Genomic DNA, 24,225 nt, shown 5'->3' with positions numbered 1-24,225 from the left:
TATGACCACTAATAACGTCAACAGGTTTTAACTTAGTAACAGAGTGAATTGAATTATTGCAAGCCAAAATAGCGTATTTCATTCTTTGATGTATCGGTGTTTTATTAAAATTTTGCTGTTTAATAACGAATGTGTTCTGATAAGGTTGAGTGTAATCGCTCTATAAGACCATTAGATTGTGGATGGTTCGGCGAGCAAAAGTGTATATTACCCTTATGAAGTTGTAAAAGTTCTGTTACTACTGTGTTCTTGAATTCGGTACCATTGTCAACAATTATCTTAGATGGAATACCGTGATGAGAGAAAAATGTTATTAAGTTGTCAACAATTTCCGTGCCGACCATAGATTTTAACATGTACGCTTGCGCATATTTAGAAAAACTATCTATTATAGTTAGAAATTTAGTCTGCTCTAGTGTATAGGTGTCTAAATGGATTATTTCGAAAGGTCTAACTGCAGTGGGGAGTAATATCATTTTAATATTGATTGAATGACGCTCGTACTTACTTTTTTGGCAAATTTCACACTGGTTAATATATGTTTGTATAGAAGCCTTAATATTTGGCTAATAATATTTATCTTTAATTTTGTCTCGGCTCTATCTATACCTTCTGTGATTTGTTTTACTCGTGGTAGTTTCTACAATTGTGGGAATTTGTTTTTATCGGTTATATCTATTAGTTTGGTTAAACATCTTTTAAATTTAATAGATGGCCACTTAAAGGTTTTTCTTACAATTTCGCAGAAAGGCTCGTACATTTCTGGTGATTCAAAATAAAGAAAATAAGTTTTGTCTGGAATTATATTTTCTTTAATAAAAATTTAGAACATCAACATCAAAACTGTTTTCAGAAAGTTGCACCAAAAATCTACGTTTCTTTTCGAATAATATTAGTTTTTTTACTTTTGCTGGACTGTGTAAGACTTTGTAAAATAACTTGGATTTGCACCCAAAATTTACCGCTGTTTCCAGTGTAGGGACTCCTACTATTGGATCCTGCTCGTCATTCGAATGAATGGTTCCATCGTCATTTTCCTCGTATAGATTTTGTTGTGGTTCCTTATCTAGTTGGACTATAATGGAGGCATTATCTAAGTTATCTTCGTCTGTTCTGTCATTTTGCTCACGTATATAATCTCTTAATACAGATATGTCGTTCGTATCTTTTGTGTGTATCTCAATTCTGGATAAGGCATCTGCGTTGGTGTTCAGTTTGCCTTTCTTGTAAATGATCTTGTAGTCAAATTCTTCCATCTTTATACGCCAACGCAAGAGTTTACTGCTCGGGTCTTTGAGAGAAAACAGCCATTGCAGAGGCTTATGGTCAGTAATGATGTTGAATTTTCGACCAAATAAATAAGGGCGAAAATATTTCGTTGCCCATATTAAACAAAGACATTCTTTCTCTATCGTAGAGTAATTCATTTCAGAATCATTCAAGGTTCGCGATGCGTATGCGACTGGAAGGTCTTGTCCAATCGGACCCTGTGACAATACCGCGCCTAAGGCTACATTACTGGCATCGGTGGTAAGATTGAAGGGCTGAGAGAAGTCAGGGTATTGTAAAATAGGTTCATTGGTCAAAAGATTTTTACAGTATTCAAAGCAATCTACAAATTCAGGGTTATGTTCAATTTTGGCTCCTTTCTTAAGACATTTCGTCAATGGTTTCGTAATTTTGGCAAAATTATTTATGAATTTTCTGTAGTACCCTAGAAGTCCTAAAAATCCCTTAATCTGTTTGGTTGTTTTCGGTATGGGGTAGTTCTTGATAGCTTTAATCTTTTCCGTGTTAGGCTTGACTCCATCAGGTGTCACTATATGGCCTAAGTAAGCAACTTCACGACGCAAAAATTCACTCTTGTCAAGTTGGATTTAAAATTTGATTTTCTTAGTCTAGTAAAAACAGATCTTAAACGTTCTATATGTTCTTGCAATGATGTTGAATACACAAAAATGTCATCGAGATATACGAGACATTTTTCATTTTGGATTCCACGTAATATGCTGTCCATTATTCTCTGGAATGTCGCAGGCGCATTCTTTAACCCAAACGGCATTCTCAGAAACTCGTAGTGTCCGTTTTCTGTATTGAAGGCCAGCTGAAATATCATTTTCGCTCATCTCAATTTGATGAAATCCGCTCGCGAGATCTAAGGTTGTAAAGTATTGACATTTCCCCTATTTGTCAAGCAAATCTGTGATATTGGGAAGCGGATATTTGTCATCAATGGTCTTTTCGTTAAGCTTACGGTAATCAATAACGACTCGCCATTTTTGATTTCCCGAAGCGTCCAACTTTTTGGGCACCACCCAAATTGGAGATGACCACGGCGAATTGCTATGGCGGATGATATTCTGCTTAAGCATTTTATTAATTTGACTCTCCACTTCTTGTTTGTGAACAAACGGGTATCTATATGACTTGGTATACGCTGGTATTTCATCAGATGTTTTGATATGATGTTTAATTTTATTAAATGTAAGTGGGGTGTTCTGATAATAAAATACGTCAGAAAATTCAGCACACAAATTAATAATTACAGATTTTTTCTCTAAATTTAAGTGATCTGTCCGAATTACCGAAGGATCAAATTCAAAATTGTCTAAATTTTCAAAAATTATGTAATTCAATATTATTTAAATCTTTTTATTAAAATTTTCGACTTGAATCGGCTCGGAAAAATCTAAAACTACTGGACTAGTGGTTTTATTTAAAATTGTAGTTACAGTGTATCCGTTCTTAGCAACTGATAAACAGGATGGTATTTCACAATTCTGCAGTTTTTGATATGGAATGAAAATATCACCGTGTTTTACACTTGTTTTATTCTAATAACTTGTTCTGTTCATGGAGCTACAGTGATGGAATTTAACTCATGTTTAATTCTGTGAAAAAGTAATCTGATCTTTGAGTATGGCGTTACTAGGTATCCTGTGTCGAAATCAAGGTTGGCTTGTAATAACTTTAAATTATCTAATCCTATAAGTCCATCGAAAACATTAGAAACTTAAATAACAAAATTTTAAATTTTTATTGTTAGGCAAATTAAAAATTTTGGATGCAGGAATCGATACACTGAATTTATGGGCTGACTGTTGAAATACTGTTGTTACAAGAAATGGATCATTAATAATAAATTTTGAATAAAATTTTGAAGCTAAATATGGATCTAAAAATGATTTTGTAGACCCAGAGTCTATTAAAAATTTTAAATTATTCAGGGAAAATAATGTAAGATAATTCGCTAGCATTATTTGTATTGACTGATATTATTGGTGGCGTTACGTATCCGTGTTCATTACCGGGGCGCTCTGAAAATTTTCGTCAGGTTGTGTATATTGTGCAGATTGCTGTTGATATTCAGAATAATTTTCATCGCACACCTCGTATTGATTTTCATAGTTATTGTAATACTGAGATTCAAAATTTAAATTTTCTGGATAAGTTTCTTCTGTATACTGATTTGGATCAGTTTCCGCATTGTATAGCTCTTCGAAAACGAATTTTGGAGGTGGATGATAAGATGTCGTATTAGGAAAAGCTGGTTTAATATTACTGGTCTGTTTTGTGGAGATACTCATTGGGGTAGGTTTTGGTAGGGTTTGTTGACTATTAAGGTTAGGTTTAAAAACATTTATATTTGAATTAGGTCTTCGAAAAACTTGTGAGTTAGTAGGAAAACGATTTCCATTATTAAATTAGGGCGAATATTAATAGGTTGAGATGGAAAAGTGGGTCTTGGCATAAGTGAATTATTAGGAGCATGATTGTTAAAAATTATTAAAAGGTCTAAATTGAGACAAATTCTGATTGTTATGATTAAAATATTGAGGTTTAAATTTATTTTGTTGAGATGGTTCAATTTTAGGTACTGGTTTAGAGAAATTTTGAAATATCTTGTATTATGTTCTTGCGTAACGAATTGTAACGCTGTTGGAAGGTCTTAGGCGCCATGCAACGGATTGTGTTGCCTAAAGGTTCTCTCAGTCCGGATAAAAAAGTTTTAAGAGCTAAATCGTTATATAGTTTGCGTTTAAGAGATTTTGATGTACACATAGTTTCATGAATGTCGACGTAAGAGCACAGTAAATTAAGCAAATGTAAGATTTTATCGTAAAATTGATTTGGAGTTTCGTTTGGCATTTGTGCCAAACCAGAGCATTATCAGATCTCGGTTCAAACATGTTTCGTCTCTTTGATCTGCAAAATGTCTATAAAGTGTTTCTTTTAAATCGTCCCAGGTAGTAATGTTATGAAATATTAAAACAATTTTGGCATTACCATTAAATTTTTCCAATTAAAACAGGGTTTAGTAAATAAATATTTCGAAAGTTAGTTGGAATGTAAAAATGATCAATAAGGCATTGACATGTTTTGCAAAGATATTTATCTATTTAAATCATTTGGTGTCCCGTCGAAGGTGGGCACGCAATTTAAATACTTCTGGTTTAAAATCGTTTTGTGAATTACTACTGCTAGTACTTTGCATGTTTATTTTTTTAGTTACTATAGATAAAGATATAAAAAAAAAAAAAAAAAAAAAAAAAAAAAAAAATACGTTTTCAAAAAAGTGTATTGATAATTTCAATCGTAAAACAAATTGCACTTACATTAGGGTGAAAATTACTTTGAGCATTCTTCTATAAGGTAGATTTGTCAGGTCTGCAATTTTGTCTTCGCCAACTTTAATCTGCCTTGCGAGGGTGAGGGATGCTTGCTTCACACTCCGATGAATTGTTCTTTGGGGCACGTCACCAGTTCACGATTGAATGGGCTGTTCGATTTTTGAATGGGCCACTCCAGCGACTGTCCGAAAAGTTCGATTCACCACTGATTCCCAATAAATCGTTGATACGAACTCGAACGACACGATGCGATACGATTTGGGAATCCTACCGACTGCGGGGCCCCCAAATTTTTTAACTTATTGAATGTCAAAGTCACCTTTCCTTTAAAAACTACTTTTATTTGAATTGAATTACATTTAAGTTTTATTTTAATTATATAAATCTTAAAAAATTGACATCTGTTTAAAATCTAACTATCTTGAAGAGCTCGTGCGACAGAGTGTAAAAATAGAATCTGTACTTGGAAAAATGCTAGTCTATTGTTGTCTATTCAGCACTTATACACACACACACCACACAAGTGATACCGCGAATAAAAATCCCACGTTTTCAATAATCAAATTCTGATGTGGTTGCCCTGCCCGCAATGCCTGTATTGTTCAAGAATATTGAACAAACTTTTCCCAACCGGTTTAATTAGGATATGGAACTATTTTGTTGCCCGCTAGATCACCAGACCTTTCTCCCAATGATTATTTTTTGTGGGGTTGTGTAAAATCCAAAGTGTATGGTCATAATAGGGCCCATAATCTGGATGATCTTCAAGTAAAAATACGAGCTTTCCAAACTATTAGCCCTAATATGTTAGCCAATTTCAGACGGGGATTTTACGACCGCCTAGGCTTCTGTCTAGCACAAAAGAAGATGGTCTTTTTGAACACTTGTTATAATTTTTTTTCTATTTAGGTTGCTTAAACAAATATTTTTACAAAAAAAAAAAAACTTAATAATATAATATTATATATAAAGATAATATAGGCTTGTAAACACACTCAATATAAATATTTAAGTATTTCATTTTTAAATGTTATTTTTTTTTTTTTTTTTTTTTTTAATTTGAAAATAATAAATACTCTGCACTCTTCGCGTCGTATTCCTAGTCTGTTTTCATTTGACCAACCCGCCCAAAGTCACAACTTGCAACTGCGTACTGCCTAAACCAGCCGACTAGCCGGCAACGAATCTCGAGTACGAACGCAAAACGGGTAAACGTAAATTCGTACGGCAACTTGCTATGTTACTAGTAGCCTGGTCTTTTCTGTACATATATTACTATGGGCTATTATTATTAAAATTTGAATGACAAGTGTCTACTACAAAATATTGTGAAAATAAAACAGTATAAAACTTTTTTCCAAGAATAAAAATAATACTTTATTTTAAAAAAATACGATTTTTTTTTTAAAGTTATTGAAATATACAGAAAATTTCTCGATTATTAAGAATAAGTTTTTTAATTACTTATAGGAATATCATATCGTGCAATTGCCAAGTCATTATAATTAATAATAGGAATATATAGTTATGACTAACATTTGATACTAACAATTTATAAAAAATTGTCGCTAATAGGTGTTTAAAGAGAGACTAAATAAATTAACTGGACTGGTTTTATATGGATCTCACAACTTTTTATAGCGGAGGGATTGTGTTGCGAGACTCGGCATTTTTTAAATCCTATGTTTTTGATGGAATCTTATTTTTTTAAGTTATCCTTCTATTAACCTTTGAATTATCGTATAATTAATTCAGATAATATCAATTGAATTAATTCTAGTTTTCTAAAGACTTGTGTTTCCGACTTTCGTTATAACTCAAATCAACTTATAAAAATGTGATATATATAATATAATAATAAAATTATAATTTATAACGTTAAATAAAAAATTTACATAACTTACGAATACAAAATAGTGAATTTAAACAAATATCCTCTTTAAGGTAGAACATTGTCTGAGGAGTTTTATTTCTACAACAATAACTACAATATTTCATTCTAAATTCTTTAACTATATAATTGTATCAAATTTAATTTATTTATTGTCCAACACTTAAGCACGCTAAAAAACAAGGTTATTTACACAGCGTAGATTTTCTGATTATTTTTATAATAGCAATCACTTGCGGATTTGGACTCCACGAATCTATATTGATTTTCGGAAAGGAGTCTTTTTTTTAAATTTGTTTTTTTTTTTTTTTTTTTTTTTTTTTTAATAAGTTTCTCAAGAATATTGGAAAAGTTACTTAATAGCGAAATTGATCTATAATTTTGACATATTTTTTTCTTCTTTTTTTTTTTTTTTTTTTTTTGAGAAAAACGCATATTTTAAATATATCTTGGAAAAGTGCCATTATTTGGAGATAAATTATAATGTACGTTAAAGGTTAACAACAAATTCTTTTATTTGTTGCAATGTTGTTTGGCCGAATACGTCAAATCCTGAGAGATTTGTTCTTTTAAATTTAATATTTCGTTTCCGACTTCGTTTACATCAGTCTCCAATAATACAAAAAGGACATGTGAAATATTTGTAAAACCTGATACATTTTTTTTTGTTTGGAAACATTCTATTTAGAGGCCAACTTCGCGAACAATTTTCGCTAAAGTACTCTTAAACGTATTTGCGATATCCAACGCATTTGTCACACTCACGCCCTGTTCGTTCTTAATTGACGCTATTTGGGATATCTGTCTATCCCGACCTCTAATATTATTAACTGTTTTCCACCTCTTACCTGACGACATTTGTTGCTTTTCAATTTCTTTTTTATAAAAATTCTTTTTGGTCAATTTTATTATGTCATTAAGATGATTTCTATATCTTTTATATCATCAGAAAGCTCCTTATTGTTTGGATATTTTAATGTCTGTTTAAACAAATTATATTTTGTATTTATTGCATTCAAAATCTCATTTGTTATCCATTCCTTTCTTTTTCTTTTTTCTATTGCGTTGATTTAACAATGTTAACACTACTATCAATATGTTTTTGCAGTTTATTAACAAATAAATCTGCTACGGTATTCGCATCTCTCCCATTGTAAATATCGACCCATTGTTTCTTTTTTCTAATTTATCATTTAATTTTTTGTAATTAATGTATTGTTTGTGTTTTAAGGACTCATTTATACATTTTGTTTCCGATTTTGTCTTGAATGGATATGTGGTAGAAAATATAACTGTATAGTGATCGGTAATATCTGTTCTAAAAAGTATAGAATTAAGCAGTTCATTTGGAATTTGAGATTTTATAAATATGTGATCTATGCAAGAGCCGGATGCTGGTCTAGTAATTGTGTTTATATACGACACATATCCATGTTCATTCATTACATTCATATATTCGTTAACAAATCGTTCAGATGTATCGTGTAAATTAAAATTCGTATCCCCTACAATAATATTCAGCTGACCCTTAGCAGTATTTCTAGAAAGTACTGTTTCTAAGTTTGTGATGAAATCATATGGATCTGTAGAGGGGGGTCTGTAGATTGCAATTATCTCAATTATTTGGTTATTATTGGCAATTATCTCAATTATTTAGTTATATATATTTCAGTTCAATTCATGATTTTACCAATGCTTATTCAAAATTGTTTTTTTGTCAATTTTACACATATTTTATTTTTATCTCGAAAACTATAAGAGAGATGAGAGTAGTTTCCAAAAATGTAATAATATACTTTATATACTATACCATTTAAAATAGATGCTACCACTTTCCAAATGATCCGGCAACACTGTAACGCTGATAATATTTTAGACAGATGGAACACATGTCTTTATATTTGCCTTTATATAAAAATCAAAATTTTTAAAACAATCCTATCACCGGTCCTCCTATTACCATCACCGGATAGTCGGCTACCGCTAGCGACTATATAGACAGATAACTTTTGAGCCATAACGATATTTCGAGATTTTTAATTTTCTCCTTCCATTATAAGCTTAAAGCTACCTAAAATTCAAAATTTGAAGTTTGTGACACATCTAATTGTACTTTAGAATTTTGATGACGGCGAGTGAGTCACTGGCGAAGTTAAAGAAGTTTGACTAGAAAAAAATCATAATCCTTGAATTATTTTTTAAGATATGTATTTAATATTTTACCATTCAGAATATTAACGAAAATAAAATAAAAAAATAACGCCCTGAGGTAGCCTCAAACTCGGGCCACCCGGTGTACTAGCTGAATAGTTTCGCGCCGCGCTATCCAGCCTTGCTCGATATTTGTTCAAGCCTAGCATTTAATATATTAAACTGAAAAAATAAAAGGGACTTGATTACAAGTTAAAGTCTGACTAGAAAAAAATCATAATCCTTTTTGGTACATTGATATATAAATAAAATCAGAAGAGACCGCTCCGATTAATACCAGTTTTCTACCTTTTTCTCGACTGGAAAGCCAGTTACCGATAGCGGCTAGACAGCTAACTTTTAATCTATAAGGATATTTCGAGATTTTTCATTTTTTTCCTTTGGTTATAAGCTTAAAGCTACCTAAAGTTCTAAATTTGGAATTTGTGGCACATCTAGAAGTATCTTAGAATTTTGATGATCTGTCAGTGAGTCAATATCGAAATTAAATAAATTTGACAAGCGATAATTCATAAACTATGAGGAATAATTACTAGATATTTTGGTAACCTAGCCAGCTATAGTATGTCTTCAAGTGTAGTAAAAATTAGTATTCTTGCTTTATCCACAACGAAGTTACAGGGTGGTCAAAAGTGCCGCTAATACCTTCGAGAAAAGGATGGTACGGCTGTGCTCGAAGTGGCGGGGGTACTACCGTGCCCCCAGCTAAATTGTTCCTTAGCTAACTCCTTTTAGATCTTTATCTAACTAACTAACTGCTTCTACTAGTAGAGATGTACCCTTTATAATGATATGGTATATAATAGTAAGTTTTATAATATATTTTATACATTTATTACGTTTAGATATTCAAAATAGCTTTTTAATTGTTTTGGTTTTATACATCATTTCAATCAGCATAAAACCAAAATACATGTTTAAAACAAAATAATTTTCTTTAATAAAAGGGTTATGCATTAACAACAGCAATTAAAACCAAAAATCCATATCTTTTATTTTGTCCAAATATACATATTTGTTTTATTGGGCACAATGATTAAACCGGATTAAATTGAATTTTGCTTTTTAAATCTGCTGGTTTGGTACATAAACAACTAAATCGCTTTTGGCCCTTTTCAGAACAGTACATACATTTATATAACATCATATACTATTATTTATTTAACTTTTGTGTCCATAGTTTTATGTAAACAGAATGTTATAAATTCAGTTCTGTTTTATGGACAATTATTTATTTTTTATTAGTTCAGAATAATAAAATTCTACCTAGTTTTATATTTATTACCTAACCCATTTTCTATCCTCCAATGACATAAATTCCCTCTTGACTATTCAATGAAATTGCTGAGAGTATATTCAGCTAATTTAGTTATACTTTCTTATGTTAAAATCCTTAGATTTTAGGTATATGCGTCTTTAATAAAAGTGACCTTTATTTTTTTCCTAGAATTCGAAAATCAATTAATATATAAGATGTTCCATTAGAAAAAACACAACTTTGATCTGTACCTTTTTTGGGGCCACCCTGTATAATGCTGTACATAGAAGACCAGGCTACTAGTAACATAGCAAGTTGCCGGACGAATTTACGTTTACCCGTTTTGCGTTCGTACTCGAGAGTCACTGCCGGCTAGTCGGCTGGTCAGGCAGTATGCAGTTGCAGTTGTGCTTGGACGGGTCGGTCGTGACAGACTAGGAATATGACGCGAGGAGTGCCGTGTATTTATTATTTTCATTTTAAGTGTTTACCTTCACTTAAGGCAACATTTAAAATAAAAATACTTAAATATTTATTATATGAGTGTGTTTACAAGCCAAAACTAAAAATACATAAATTCTCTAAAACCCAAAAAAAACTATAATATTACTCTAAATAAAAAAAAAAGTTATAACAAGTGTTCAAAAAGACCACCGTCTTGTGCTAGACAGAAGCCTAGGTGGTCGTAAAATCCCCGTCTGACATTGGCTAACATATTAGTTAATATAATAGTTTGGAAAGCCTCTCGTATTTTTACTTGAAGCTCACCCAGATTATTAGCCCTATTATGACCATACACTTTGGATTTTACATAACCCCACAAAAAGAAATCATTGGGAGAAAGATCTGGTGATCTAGCGGGCCACAAAATAGTTCCATATCCACTAATTAAACGGTTGGGAAAAGTATTGTTGAAATATTCTTGAACAATACGGGCATTGTGGGCAGGGCAACCACCTCAGCAATTTGATTACTTGAAAACGTGGGATTTTGATCCGCTATAGCACAAACGAACACTTGCTTTAACTCCTGTTCTTCATTAATCAACAAATCAGGCTTTTTGTGTTTTTGTTGGACACGCACATGTGTTCCAAAATTATTAATAACTCTTGATATAGTTGATAAAGATGGAAATGGCCTGTTTACAAAAGTTTGTGGAAAAATTGTTAGTATATCCCGTATATTTTGGAAATACCATTTTCCAATTTGAATTTTCTCACCAACTTCATAAACATCCATTATTTTACTTAAAAAATAAATTTTACACGAGAACTGTCGCGAGAATCTACGTATTTGTTTTGGCTATTAAAACACGAATAAATACAAATTCTGAAACATTCTTATCACATATCGACCTATTTTTATTTTATCGCATTTTTTCGCCTGCTTTTTATCCGGCGGACGGGTATACGCTAATTCGTCCGGTTCTGCTTATGTTACTACTACGAGTGGTCCGGTCTGTATATTTTTATAAAATGCTTTCAGTTAACCTACATATGCTGCCAAAATTTCATTTCGATATAAAGTTCCGTTCTTCTTGGAGCTTCCGCAGCGTATGAGAGGTGCCCGCCACCCTGTATATACTCGTTTTTGCTCATAACACACAACTATATTACTGGACGTTCCCTCGTCATAAAAATTAGCAGCATAATATATAAAAGAATAATAATGAATAATTTAACCAAGTTTAAAATTACGATGCTCTCTGATAAAGGAAGTGTTAATTATTCTATTTCTACAAGAGACTGGAAGATACTGTATTCATCTTTTAATAAAAGAAGCTCTGTTAAATTGTATCACGTCCAGTTAAAATTACTAAACTTAAACAAGCGGATTCCTCGAGGGGCTTAAAATTTAATTCCTCCTTAATTATACATATTCAGGTTTCTTTTCCGGTGTATACTTTACTTGGTAGAAAATTTGAACGAAAAAAAAGAGGAGGAAAAAGTGTTATCTTTTAATTAATTTTCTTTGTAAAAATGAAAGCTGTGCAAGAATATATGCAAATTCGTAACGAAATATGTTTTTTGTGAAAGCGTTTCGAAATTGACAGTTTTTGATATTTATTTTAGATTCGAAATGACTAGTAGTGGGAACTATCGAATAAATACTATCGAAACATTCGATAGTATCGAAACATTCGATAGTTGCAATTCATTCGAATAATTCGATAGCTAGTAAGAAAACTTTCGTTGAAAACTATTCGAATAAAAATTATCGAATAGATGCGTCATCTGCCTTGAAATATTGTATTCTAGTAAATCGGCAGCAAAAACCATTCATTTATAAAATTCATTCATTTATGAAATTCATTTATTCGTCAGGATCGATTATAATAAAATATTAACTGGATTTTAGTTGTCGCCCGGCGACGTAGGTTTCTTTCCGAGAAACCCGACAGCGGTCGGTGGCAATGCTATGAAAGAAGCCGGCATCTTTGATTTTTCGTCGGACAAATTATTTTTTTTTATTGAGGTGCTAGTATTTACACAGAAAATACATTATGAAGGGCGCTGTTGCCATATATTAGTATTAGTTGATATTAGCAAAGAATATTATTGTTTGGCTTTAGTTAGTTAGGGATAGTATGTCTATATATTTTGCATTTTTTTTATTAATATTCTGTTGTTACATTCTGTAATAATACTTGTTATTTTGGATGTAGGAAAATGATTTTAATGTTTTTAAGCAAAGACTGATTTAATAAAAAAATAATAATAACAGTAATAATTTGTTATACCTATTAACAACAAAATTTAAAAATAATTTAATATAAACATTTTTTACGTAGTAGCAAAATATAAACAACAAATTAGATGTCAAAATTATTTATATTAGATCCTATTTAAAAATAATATAGTCTTTAAATTTTTTGGCAACGTTGGTTTATTAAATAATAATAATTAAAGAACTAATTTGTTATATTAACAACAAACTTTAAAATCACGAAATATAAACATTTATTAATTTTCTAAGCATGCAGTGTAATGGAAGGAAAATATAAATAAAAAATTAGAAATCAAAATTATTTATCTTAGGTACTTTATATTAGTATTTAAAAATAATATTTACTTTTACTGGCATTTACTTTAAAAAATAAATGAAATATTTCTTCGCAAAAAAACCGAGCAAAAAACTACATGTAAGAGAATTAGCATAAACAAAATACAAACATCGTTAACTTTTTTTTTAATTGGCACGTGTAAAACTTTCAATTTAATTTTCTCACCCCATAGTTTGAGTTCGATAACCATTTACTTAACCACATTACTTAAATATAATTATTAAGTTCAACTAATTCATATTATTAAAACATCTAAAATACACATATATACACATATAATACATATGTATTTTTAAAATTAATTCTAAGTTCATCTCATCTCTCTTAAAAATTGCTACTTCTCAAAATTTCCCATTAAAAAATAGACCATATACCATATAAAATAAAATAATTGAAAGATCGGGCTACGGAAAATCACACGAATTTTCGGAAAAATGTTGACACCTGCACACGCCCACAATCGTCAATTAAAAAAAACTACTATTTTAGTATTTTAAATATTTTAATAAACGCAAAAATATTTATAAGTCAGTATTTATAAGGCGAAGTTATAAAAATTTGGAAGAACTAATAATGCACTGACGCACACAAAAATCAAACGAATACTAAATTTCATTTATCAAAAGCATTCGATAGTCGTGGCTCAACGATAACCATTTAGTCGCACGGCGAGGTTATCACATATGCTTTAGTATACAAACGAATGAATGATTTTATTCGAATAAAACCATTCGATAGTTTAATTCATTCGATAGTTCCCATCGCTAGAAATGACATTCTTTTAGGCACTAGTATCTAAAAGTGACACTTGTTTAGGCACTAGTGCCCAAAAGTAAAAAATGAAACGTTAGAAACAATGAAAATATTTATTTATTATAAATCTTAAAGGTACAATTGTTTAAGTGAATACAAGAGGCATCCAACTTTTCGCCTCTAAGCGAAATGCAAGTTGTAGGAGTCGGAATAAGTAAATTTCTTGTACTGGCAATGCTGGTAGCTTCTGCTTCTACGTGAACTGCTTTTAATTTCTTATTTGGCATATCTTTCTGTCAAATGATTCTTTTTGCTATATCGGTTTTCTGTTCAATTGAATTTTCAATGTAACCTTCAGCAACCGAGCTTGATCGCCAACCTCCATGTCGCTTTAAAACTGTTATGTCCGCTCCTGAATCTGCCAGCACTGTTGTAGAGCTGCGGCGGAAACAATGACCAGTGTATTCAATGGCGTTGAAGAGTCCTGTAACGTTTTCTTGACACAATGCAAACGGCAGCTTTTCGCCTTTGCGAGCAGTCGTAGGTTCGTTTTAGTATTGAAAATACTTCTGGCCGCGTTTATATGGGACCCATCTTTGAAAAAACGACATGCTAGAGCCGCATGGGTTCGATAACCTGCCTGTCAACACGTCGATAGTTTGGCCGGGTTATATGAATATGGAATAGGGCAAGGTCGTTCAAAGGCCGAAATGTGGATGTGAAGGTAGAGGTCGTAAATAAAATGATCCATAATGTTAAAATACGCTTCGAAGTATTAAAAGTGTTGAAAATTGATTAAAATCTGTTAGGTTTAAGATACTGGTGAGTACTTTTTGAGTTTTAAGTCAAGTATGTAGGTGAGAGAAATATTATGGTGATTTATTCGATTCTATAAGCCGTGAAGCTAATAGGGAGTGTGTTATATTTCATGAATATTTCATTTTATTTTGTTCGTAACTGAGAGTCTTGTAAGCTCACACTGTATTCGTAAACAATAAGGTATTATCCTTATTATGGTACTTACGCTTAATTTTATATGTATGTATATAATTTTGTATTCTCTGTTTAATGTATTTGTACACAATTTTTCTATATATTTCTTAATTATCATATTATTTAACAGTACCAAAAGTAATGTTGCCTCCCATTTTTATACAGGGCGGTAAAGTTTTCAGGAAAATCAGTTTTTTTTTACAATAACACTGATACTATTTTAAATATTTTTATAAAATTTAGTACACGTCTTCCATGTATCAAGATGTATTTTTTCATATAAAAACAGTTCTGTAATTTTAATTTCAGTTGCGTCCTTACGGGATTGGGTTAGTTAATTAAATTTGATTTCTTGATTTTCTTAAGAGTTTAATAGCGAAGTGCTTTAGACTTTAAATCGATACATATGATAATATTCTTTTTTCTCCGAAATTATGGAATTGTCTAGTAAAATTTATTGATTTCAGTATACTTTAGTTGTTATTAATATAAGTTAAAAAAGCTAACTTCTTTATTGCATTTTTTAATTGATTAGCAATTTTTTTGGTTTTATCCAGTGTGCAAGCCACCAATGCACATGTCATATTTTGCACCCATACCTCATATTTGTATTTTACCACATTTTAAATTTATATGTATGCATGTATGTTATTTTTGATTGTAATATAATATTTGCTAAACTTTCTATCATGTTTTATGTATTTGTATATCATTTTTTATATCTCCCGTAATTTTCACATTATTTTACAGTCGACATCAAAAATAATGTTGCCTCTGTACTTTGACGTAATATACGTATAAGTATTTGTTAAAACAATACTCGCCTATTCTATAAACATAATTACTTGAAAAAAAGATACCTATTTGGCGTATTTAGGTATATCCACTAATTTACTTGCACTTCGAAGTAAAATTCATTTTCGAAATACAAGACGTTTTTGAAAATGAAAATGTCTAAGCACCTCTCGTATCCCAACGATCTCATAACTTATCGAAAAGGTAAAGACTAATGGTCGAGTAAATTTTGAACCTATTGAATTATGCTAGAACTGCTTTTTCTTAGTAAATTATGACAGTTAAAACTTAATTTTTTTTTTTAATTTCATTATCTCTTGGATGGTCTATTTAATCATTATCAATTTGTTATTCTCCTTTGTGGCTTTATAAAAATAATATTTTTACATATTTTTACTTTTAAATTATAATTGACAACGACAAATCATAGGCTATGCTAGTCTTTGCAGTATAACTTAATTCAAAATTGGTCGCAAATTTCCTTAATTAACCTAGCATAAGTCGTAATACAGATTATATCAGTGTAGGAGTAATCAGATCGGAAGTCATCGGATACAAGTTGAATCGGATATAAAATGCAAATATAATATATAAATATAAAATCCAATAGTTCACGTGATGACTCGAATCAAATGGTCTGTGGTACCTTTTAAAAAATGGCGGATAAGCAAAACGGATCATCGTTCATTAACTGAATCTTCGTTAAAAAAAATCTTAAATACTACAGAATATGAAAAAAAAGCTAGAAAACTTAAATTAAACGTCGAACGTTGTCGAGCGTATAGAAATCGCAAGAAAATTGCTAAAGTTTTATCAGTAACTACAATCGGTACTTCTTTTTCGACCTTGGAAAATTTTAAAGGACCATCAGAGACAACAGGAAATATAAATCAGGAAGGTAAGTAATAATACCTAATATGAATATGGTTAATAAATATTACCGTGACTTACCACTGGTGTATATATATTATGTACGGATATGGAAAACGTCTCGGAGAGCCAAGATAATAAAAATGATTTTCATAAGAAATAAGAAGTTTCTTATTCGCAGTATTTCAAAAATATTTTATGACAGGCCTCTGGACAGGCACACATGTCAAAGATATTAAAATTGAGGGGCTTAGAATCCTAATCCGGCGTCCGTTTGTCGTTCATCGTTCCGTCAAACCAGTAAAATTGAAATATTACTGTCATTTTTGAAATAAACCAATAAAACTGGTTAAAAACAACAAGAGACTACGCATGACGGATTTATATTTAAACCCATCCATAACTAACTTAAAAAATATTGGAAACTTTTTTAAGTAAAATAAATAGATTGGTATGGGATGTCATCAGACGATGACAAGAAAAGTCTGTCTTACCTGAGAAAAAAAAAAGAGTATACATGTATACATCGATAATCTAATCATACTGGTAGTTTCGACCTTTAAACCGATATTAATTATTATTACGTTTACTTTCTTATTTTTCAGAATTAATATTAAAAAATTATAGGTACATACCGTTAAAATCAGAAATTTTGTTTCAGATTTATATTTAATTAATAAAGTCCAATGCAAGAAACAACATAATGAAACCACCATCACTAAGTGTCAAGATTTTATATTTATGGTTATTACCATCGTAGAACTTTAGAAAAATAATAAAACCTTTTTGTGACCAAATTTTATTTTTTACATTAATTTTTATTAATGTAATTTATGTTTGCTGCTTACCGCCACGACCTTACATTGCATGGTTTCTGTAACCAAGAAATAAATATCACAGTTCAGTAGTAAACATTATAAGGGTGACCGTAAAGTATCCAATAAGTTCATTTAAAATTAAGGGGTGTGTAAAAAAAAGTTTTTTTCTTCGACAACCGCCAACTTGTGTCTGGTATTTTCAATACGCCTATGATGGTTGCGCATGTTGCAAAATCTGTGAATTTTTTTATTATATTAGACAAGGACAGTAATTGGTGGATGAAGTTAGGTTTTTAAAATGAACTAATACTTAAGAATAATAAGTAATCAAAATCTAAATGTATGACATAAAAAAAATAGTATCACTTGTTCTTTTGATTAAAAGCCATTGACATATTAATATCTATTAAATTACGCAAAATAAAAAAAGTTAAATAAGTACCTCAAACTAACGCAGTTCATGAACCTTGTTATATGCGCACATAATTCCGTAAATCAATCAAAGTTAATTAAATAAATATGTCAAGTGACACCATCACAAAATACTTGACAAGATATTAAAATATATAAAAATTTGTATATTTAAAATGATATCTAATAATTACATAATTAATTACGTAATTCGTCAACAGTAAGTAAATAGATTTGAAATGAGTTAATAAAAAATATGAAATCTGGCCTGATTATCCGGTGCAATTCCAGGCTTTGGCTCGTCCCTCTAGCTGGTGTGTGGATGTTAGGTGTGGGAGCTCATCCCCAATCTACCACAGCCTCGAACAGTCCCTGACAATACCACCAGCCATGTGGAAATCAAACATGGATCATAGATACAGGCTCTCGTACCTCAAACCACCAATCACGACATATAACTCGCCATGTGAACGGTAAAACCCTGGAAACGACACAACTTATGCACAAAATGCATTTTAGCAAATTTAGAACTTATCTCACGATGCTGAGGGTTTACTCAAAAATTAAATTCATGACAGGACAACCAAAACCACGTTTAGAAAATCTGTAAAGAGATAAGGTTGAACCAAAATAATAAAAATGTGATGAAGATCAAACTTACCACAAAAATACCCATGAAAACTTAAAATTGATTCCTTCCCCAAATGCCAGGAGCCATTAGGACTACATTCCAAAGGTTAATATGGTAAAAAGGTTGAAGCTTTTTCGGATGACTTCAGATAAGTATGTCGATGTTTAAGCCACGAAATCTGAATCAAAAATGGTGACTTCCGATAGTCAAAAAGATGCTCTAGTTCTGCGCCGACAGGGGCAAGTACGATCAACAGAGTATCCGAAATTAGTCAGAACTAATTCGGTAGGGTGTATGTTGGGTTGCCAATAGTATCGTTTTATTAAAACGTTACAGTCCAAGAAAACTCTTTTTTGGCATTGGCCCCAATGGTATTGATTCCAACTGGCAGAGTAGAGTATTGATTTTTTCGATACGTCAAGAAATATCGCTGATGTGTCACATTGAGTGGTCGAAGTTTTGCGTACTTACGAAATACATGTAAGAAATTGATACCATCTATTGGTCCCTCAGTAATCGTAAATACTTTTGGAAAATGATTTTTTGTATTCGGAATCTTCACACTAATAAATGACTGACAATCTTTAATAGCATCTACGGCTAAAAACGTGATTTCTTCCCTCCTACATGCTCCGAATACTCCAACGATTATGACAACTTTAGCTAACAGGAAGTCTTTGTCATCAGCTTTTATCATAAAGCGTTCTATTTTCAGTTTTGTAAATACTTTTGATTTCTTTGCCTGATATCCGGAAACTTTTCTTTTTAAAAATGCAATAAGGTTTGTGAATTTGCTAATATCTACGTTTCTGTTCAGGTATATCATGGTGCGGAGCATCAAATACATATTTACTCCACAGAGTTGACGGCTTTAAAGTAGTGGATAACTTCAGGAAATAGGCTAGCAATACCTTTTCTGTGAAATTCTCAACATATTTTTCTTTGACCCAGGTTTCAAAGTTGTAGGTGGTCTCGTATAAGATTTTCGACTTCTCGAGCACTAACGTAGATAGCGCAGTTTCAGCAGCTTGTTGAATATCCAAAGACTTGTCATTATCACTCATTTTTTCACAAAAGTGTTTCACATTTCTTTGTAGGAAATACGGCAACGTTTGAACCTGTCAGAACTTTGTCATTAAACAATGCATAAACAATGCTTCAGAAACCGATTACCAGAACATTTTAAAAAATGTTTAAAAAGAAATAATAATAATAGCATGAAAATCTCAAATTATCCGCTTTCACAAAAAATCTTGTATGAAATTCGTTGCGAAAAGAGTGTTTTAAGCACTCGACGGATTGTCCAACTCGGCTTTCGCCTCGTTGGACAATTTTGCGTCCCGTGCTTAAGACACATTCATTTCGCATCTTGTTACATAAATAGCTATTTCTTTATGAAGAAAAATAAAACGCATTGTATATACAGGGTTGTTCACCACATACGACACGGAGTATTGTAGCTAAACGATGAGATTTTTACAAATTATAAGTTTGGGGTTCGTTGAAGGACTATTAGAGCTACAATTTAAAAATATTTTTACAAGATACAGAGTGTCCCAAATAAATAAAAAATTTCAAAATTGTATTTTTTTAAATGGGACACCCTGTATATTATTACATTTTTAGTTTCTACGATTAAAATAAAGGTAAATTTGATTAAGGTTTATTATACTTAGAATACCATTACTATTTTTCCTGCTTACAAATTCTTGATTACAGTTGGGTTTGTAACTTGAAAATAATACCGCATGATCAAAAAAAAAAAAACGGCGTTCGGTTGGCTTAGAAATAAACATCGATGACATCCCTCATATAATTTTACATATAACATAAAATGAAATTTTGATTTTAAACATATAAACATTTTAAAAGACAATAAAATAATACTAATTTTTATTGTTCAGAAAGCCGATCTTGCAGTTTGTGACTTAACCATCACATATGAGAGAAGACGTGCTGTCGATTTCACAATGCCATTTATGACTCTGGGTAAGTTCAGATACATTTTAGGTAAGTTCGGATACATGTTTATTTTTATTGAAAGAAGAAACAATACAAATATTAATACAGATCAATTGCACTTTATAAAAAACCTTAAATTTAAGTGCAAAACCACTTGTATATTCATAATAGATTATGTAATATCAAATTTAAATTAATAACTTCAATATTGGCGGCATCTAAATCGTTCCCACAGCAATAAATGGAGTGGACAAATGAAGACTACACGGGAAAAACCAAATATGTCACATTTTCATAGAACTTAAGATAGCGACGTTGAGCGATACAACTTTATGGACATGTGGATGGAAAATGTTAACGTCATTCGAAGAAAAAGAAAGCAATAATACGCTAAGTCCCAGAGATATTACAGCTTGCTTATTTTGCCGTACAAAGGAAAAACCAGAGTAGTCCACGCTTAAATGGCAAAAACCAGAGATGTACTGACAATATAGTAATAAAAGAACTTAAAAAGAGAAAAGAACCACTAGCAACGACAATTTCGGGACGACCGGTATCCATCGATGCGACTATACTGTTTACTTACCAAGGATTTAAACAATGTTTGTGCTGGCGTACTTGTTGAAATTGATACGTCGTGTGAGCGCCACACTTGCCGATGTTGTTTACAAAGTGCGGACTGGTGGGGATACTTGCCAAGTACGCAAATATTGGCGTACTTGCCAAGTAGACCAGTCGTGAGAGTGCGCCTTTACCCAAGTAGCAAATTTTATTTTATAAAGGCTGTGTAAACAGCTATGTGATCATTTTTATAGGTTACGTTCAATTCATATAATCAAAGTAATATGATGCTTTACAACCAAAAAGGCCCATATTTTTTATACAACCGTTTAGTAGTATAGAAGTTCTTTGAAAAGGGTATACAACTCTTATGCAACTATTTTAAACAGCGTTATATAACTATTATAAAAACTAGTGTTGTGTATTATGTGGTTACATCTAAGAAACAGAACAATAAAAACATTTGATCATTTAGCGAGGTAAAAGAGAATTTATTTTTTACCGAAGAATATTAGGAACAAATTATATTTTAAGCGTGTCGTAAAACGTATCTAGAGGATTTGGATTGTTAAAAAGGAGAATTTACTCGAATATAATAAAAACAAATAAAAAAAAACCAAATAAAAAATTATTAATAGGGTTTGAAAACTAGGGACAATTTTTATTGCGCCGAAAATTTTACTGTAGATTATAGTGGCTGTATTTCGGCGAATTAAAAGCGCTTAATTTCGATTACATATATTAGATGTATAAATTTGAACAATAAAATAAAATAAAATTTTCAAAAATTTTGTTTCAATCAGAATTAAACAGTTTATTTACTGTTGGTGGGAATCTTATCACAAAAATAGTTCTCAAAAACATTTGCTACCTGATTGATGTTTTTAATTTTGTTTATATATTTGCTAAGTATACACAAAAAACACACTTGATATTTTAAAATGTCAAAAAAAAAAACAATAAATATATTTTATTATAGAGTTATTTATTATGTCAATACTTAAATAAAAATAAAATTATTGTAAAATAAAACGGTATAGGATAAATATCATTACGCAGAATTTCCATGCACTATAGAACTATTTTTTGATATTTTGATGTTTTTTTTTTTTTTTTTTTTTTTTTTTTTTTTATTTTCATTATTTTAAACTAACAAACATGATCAGGTTTTCATGAGTTCATGCACGCAATGCATTTCATGCATGCCTGACGAGTGAGCGGCAACCCAAGGACTTGGAAACCACAATAAAACAATACAAACACTACTACAGTAAAACTTTTACATCAACGTGGCAACAATGCTTTTAAGAAGCCAGACAAACCGAGAGATTTTGGCTTTTTGGAACCCAGGGAATTCTCGGGATTATTTGCCGTAATTTCGATGAGTTTTTCTCTACATGCTCTTATAACTACCACTGCGTTTTGTTAACTTTTTCCAACTTTGTCCAGAACTCATAATAGCTGTACCGGATTATACTGCAGATGTTATTACTTTTGCAATAATAAATGAAAAAGCAAATAACTAGGTATATAATTATTATATTTAAATGAGGTTATATTATAATATTCTAAAGCAGGAGGAATGCAGTTAATTACAGCTAATTTTATTTTGTTAACTAAATTTTATCATATAGGGCTATATAACTAGTGTTGTATACAGCACCGTAGTTTAACGCAGTAAAACATTCTATCATACAACGTAATACAACGTTAATAAGACATCATTTAAGCAGTAACTATTATATGATCTTGTGACTACTTGTTATATGAATATTATAGAACTCTTACATGGTGGATATAAGAGTCTAATGTTAAATATGTTTGTTATCATATAGCATTGTCTTATTAAGTATTATATCATACTAAAAGAAATTATCGTTTAATACGTTATAGGATACGTTGTAAAACCACTAGAAAATAGTTTAATGTGACAACTTTTATTAAAAACAGAATGGTCGAAACCAAACGCTTAATAAAATCAAGCAGTCTTTAAGACAACGCTATTCCACTGTTATAAAGACCATCCCTTGAGAACTTCTTTGTGTTATACTGCAAAGTAACGCATTTTGTATAGTAAGGTTTCGTCCATATTATTTGTCTTAGCTCAAAGCGATAAAAAATCGGGCATTTACTTTAATATAGTAAATCCGCCAAATGTTTTACAAGAAAATAGCATTTCTAATATTCCTATAAAACTCTACTTGCATGCTACAGAATTTTCATGTAACTTGAATAAAAATACACAGGAATGCGACGTTCTCATATGAATAAACTTTTAGTGACCATTTAATTTAACTTTGTAAAGTACTGTTTAAACTTTCCTGCCTGTGTTTGTAAAAAAACAAGCTGTTTCCGACTAACACAAAATTTAAATTGTTCATAGTTTTGTTTTAAGTTTTAAATTTATTCTCTACAAATTTATATGTAGGTAGAAGGCGATTTGAAAACTATTTTCAGAATCTAATAAAAAACGTAGTATTTCTTACAGCAATAGGAAACTATTTTGAATTTGCCAAAGTGCTTTTAATTGTTTGCGATAAATAGCTAAAAGTGCCCATTAAAATATTACATATTATAATAATTACATTTGACTACAAATAATAATAATTTGTTTTTTTTTTTTTTTTTTTTTTATTACTTTTATTTCAGGCATAAGTGTGCTCTATGCCAAAGCTGTCAAGGAACCTCCAGAATTATTAGCATTTGCCCATCCACTCACCTTAAATATATGGCTCTATATGGCAACATCATACTTGGTCATCTCTATGATTATATTTTTGGTAGCCAGGCAAGTAAAAATCAATAAGGTATTTAATTTTCTATGGAAACATTGTGTGTGACACAATAAATCTGTGGCACAATTATTCAGCAATCTTGATCATCTTCATTTTCTAAATTGATGATCAAACTGAAGAGATCATTGTGGTCAAAATATACCTCATATTGATACTATAGACGTATTAGACATCGGGCGTTGGAAACATAGGAAGTCCTATGCAAATTTTGAACTGCCCAGACATTGGCTCCCCTATTTATTTTACAGTGAAGTCGTAAGTGTATGGCTGAATACACCTGCCAAATTTTAACAATTTGACCAGCCGATTAAGTAATTTAAGAAAAAAAAAAACTATTTATTTTAATTAAAACTGGACAGGTAACAATATAGGTTTGTTCCAACCCTAAGTTTTAGAACGGTTCTGGAACCGTTCTGAAATCATTGGGACTAGTCTTATCCGCATGCGTTAACTCGACACTGTTTTTGAACGATTCTAGATTGACAATCGGTTGGAACAGTTTCGAAACCGTTTTTAATCTGTCTTGTAAAAACACCGGTTAAAATAACATCACTTTTTGTTTGATGTACGATGTAAATAAA

General features: G+C 31.0%; 1 protein-coding gene across 1 annotated transcript in view; it reads left to right on the top strand.

The window, feature by feature from the left end:
- LOC115876148 (glutamate receptor ionotropic, kainate 2-like) overlaps positions 1 to 24,225 on the top strand; it is a gene marked incomplete at both ends in the record, with an annotated part of 72,028 nt that overhangs the window by 27,055 nt on the left and 20,748 nt on the right. The window contains 2 exons of the mRNA XM_030891832.1: positions 20,231 to 20,315; positions 23,499 to 23,637. Of these exons, the coding sequence (XP_030747692.1) occupies positions 20,231 to 20,315; positions 23,499 to 23,637 (224 nt within the window). The remainder of the gene's footprint in view (positions 1 to 20,230; positions 20,316 to 23,498; positions 23,638 to 24,225) is intronic.

This window comes from Sitophilus oryzae, unplaced genomic scaffold (genome assembly GCF_002938485.1).
Source record: "Sitophilus oryzae breed Bouriz unplaced genomic scaffold, Soryzae_2.0 scaffold_1411_pilon_pilon, whole genome shotgun sequence".
NCBI lineage: Eukaryota > Metazoa > Arthropoda > Insecta > Coleoptera > Curculionidae > Sitophilus > Sitophilus oryzae.
Note: the sequence above shows the minus strand (reverse complement) of the source record. Positions and strands in the feature narration are given on the sequence as shown.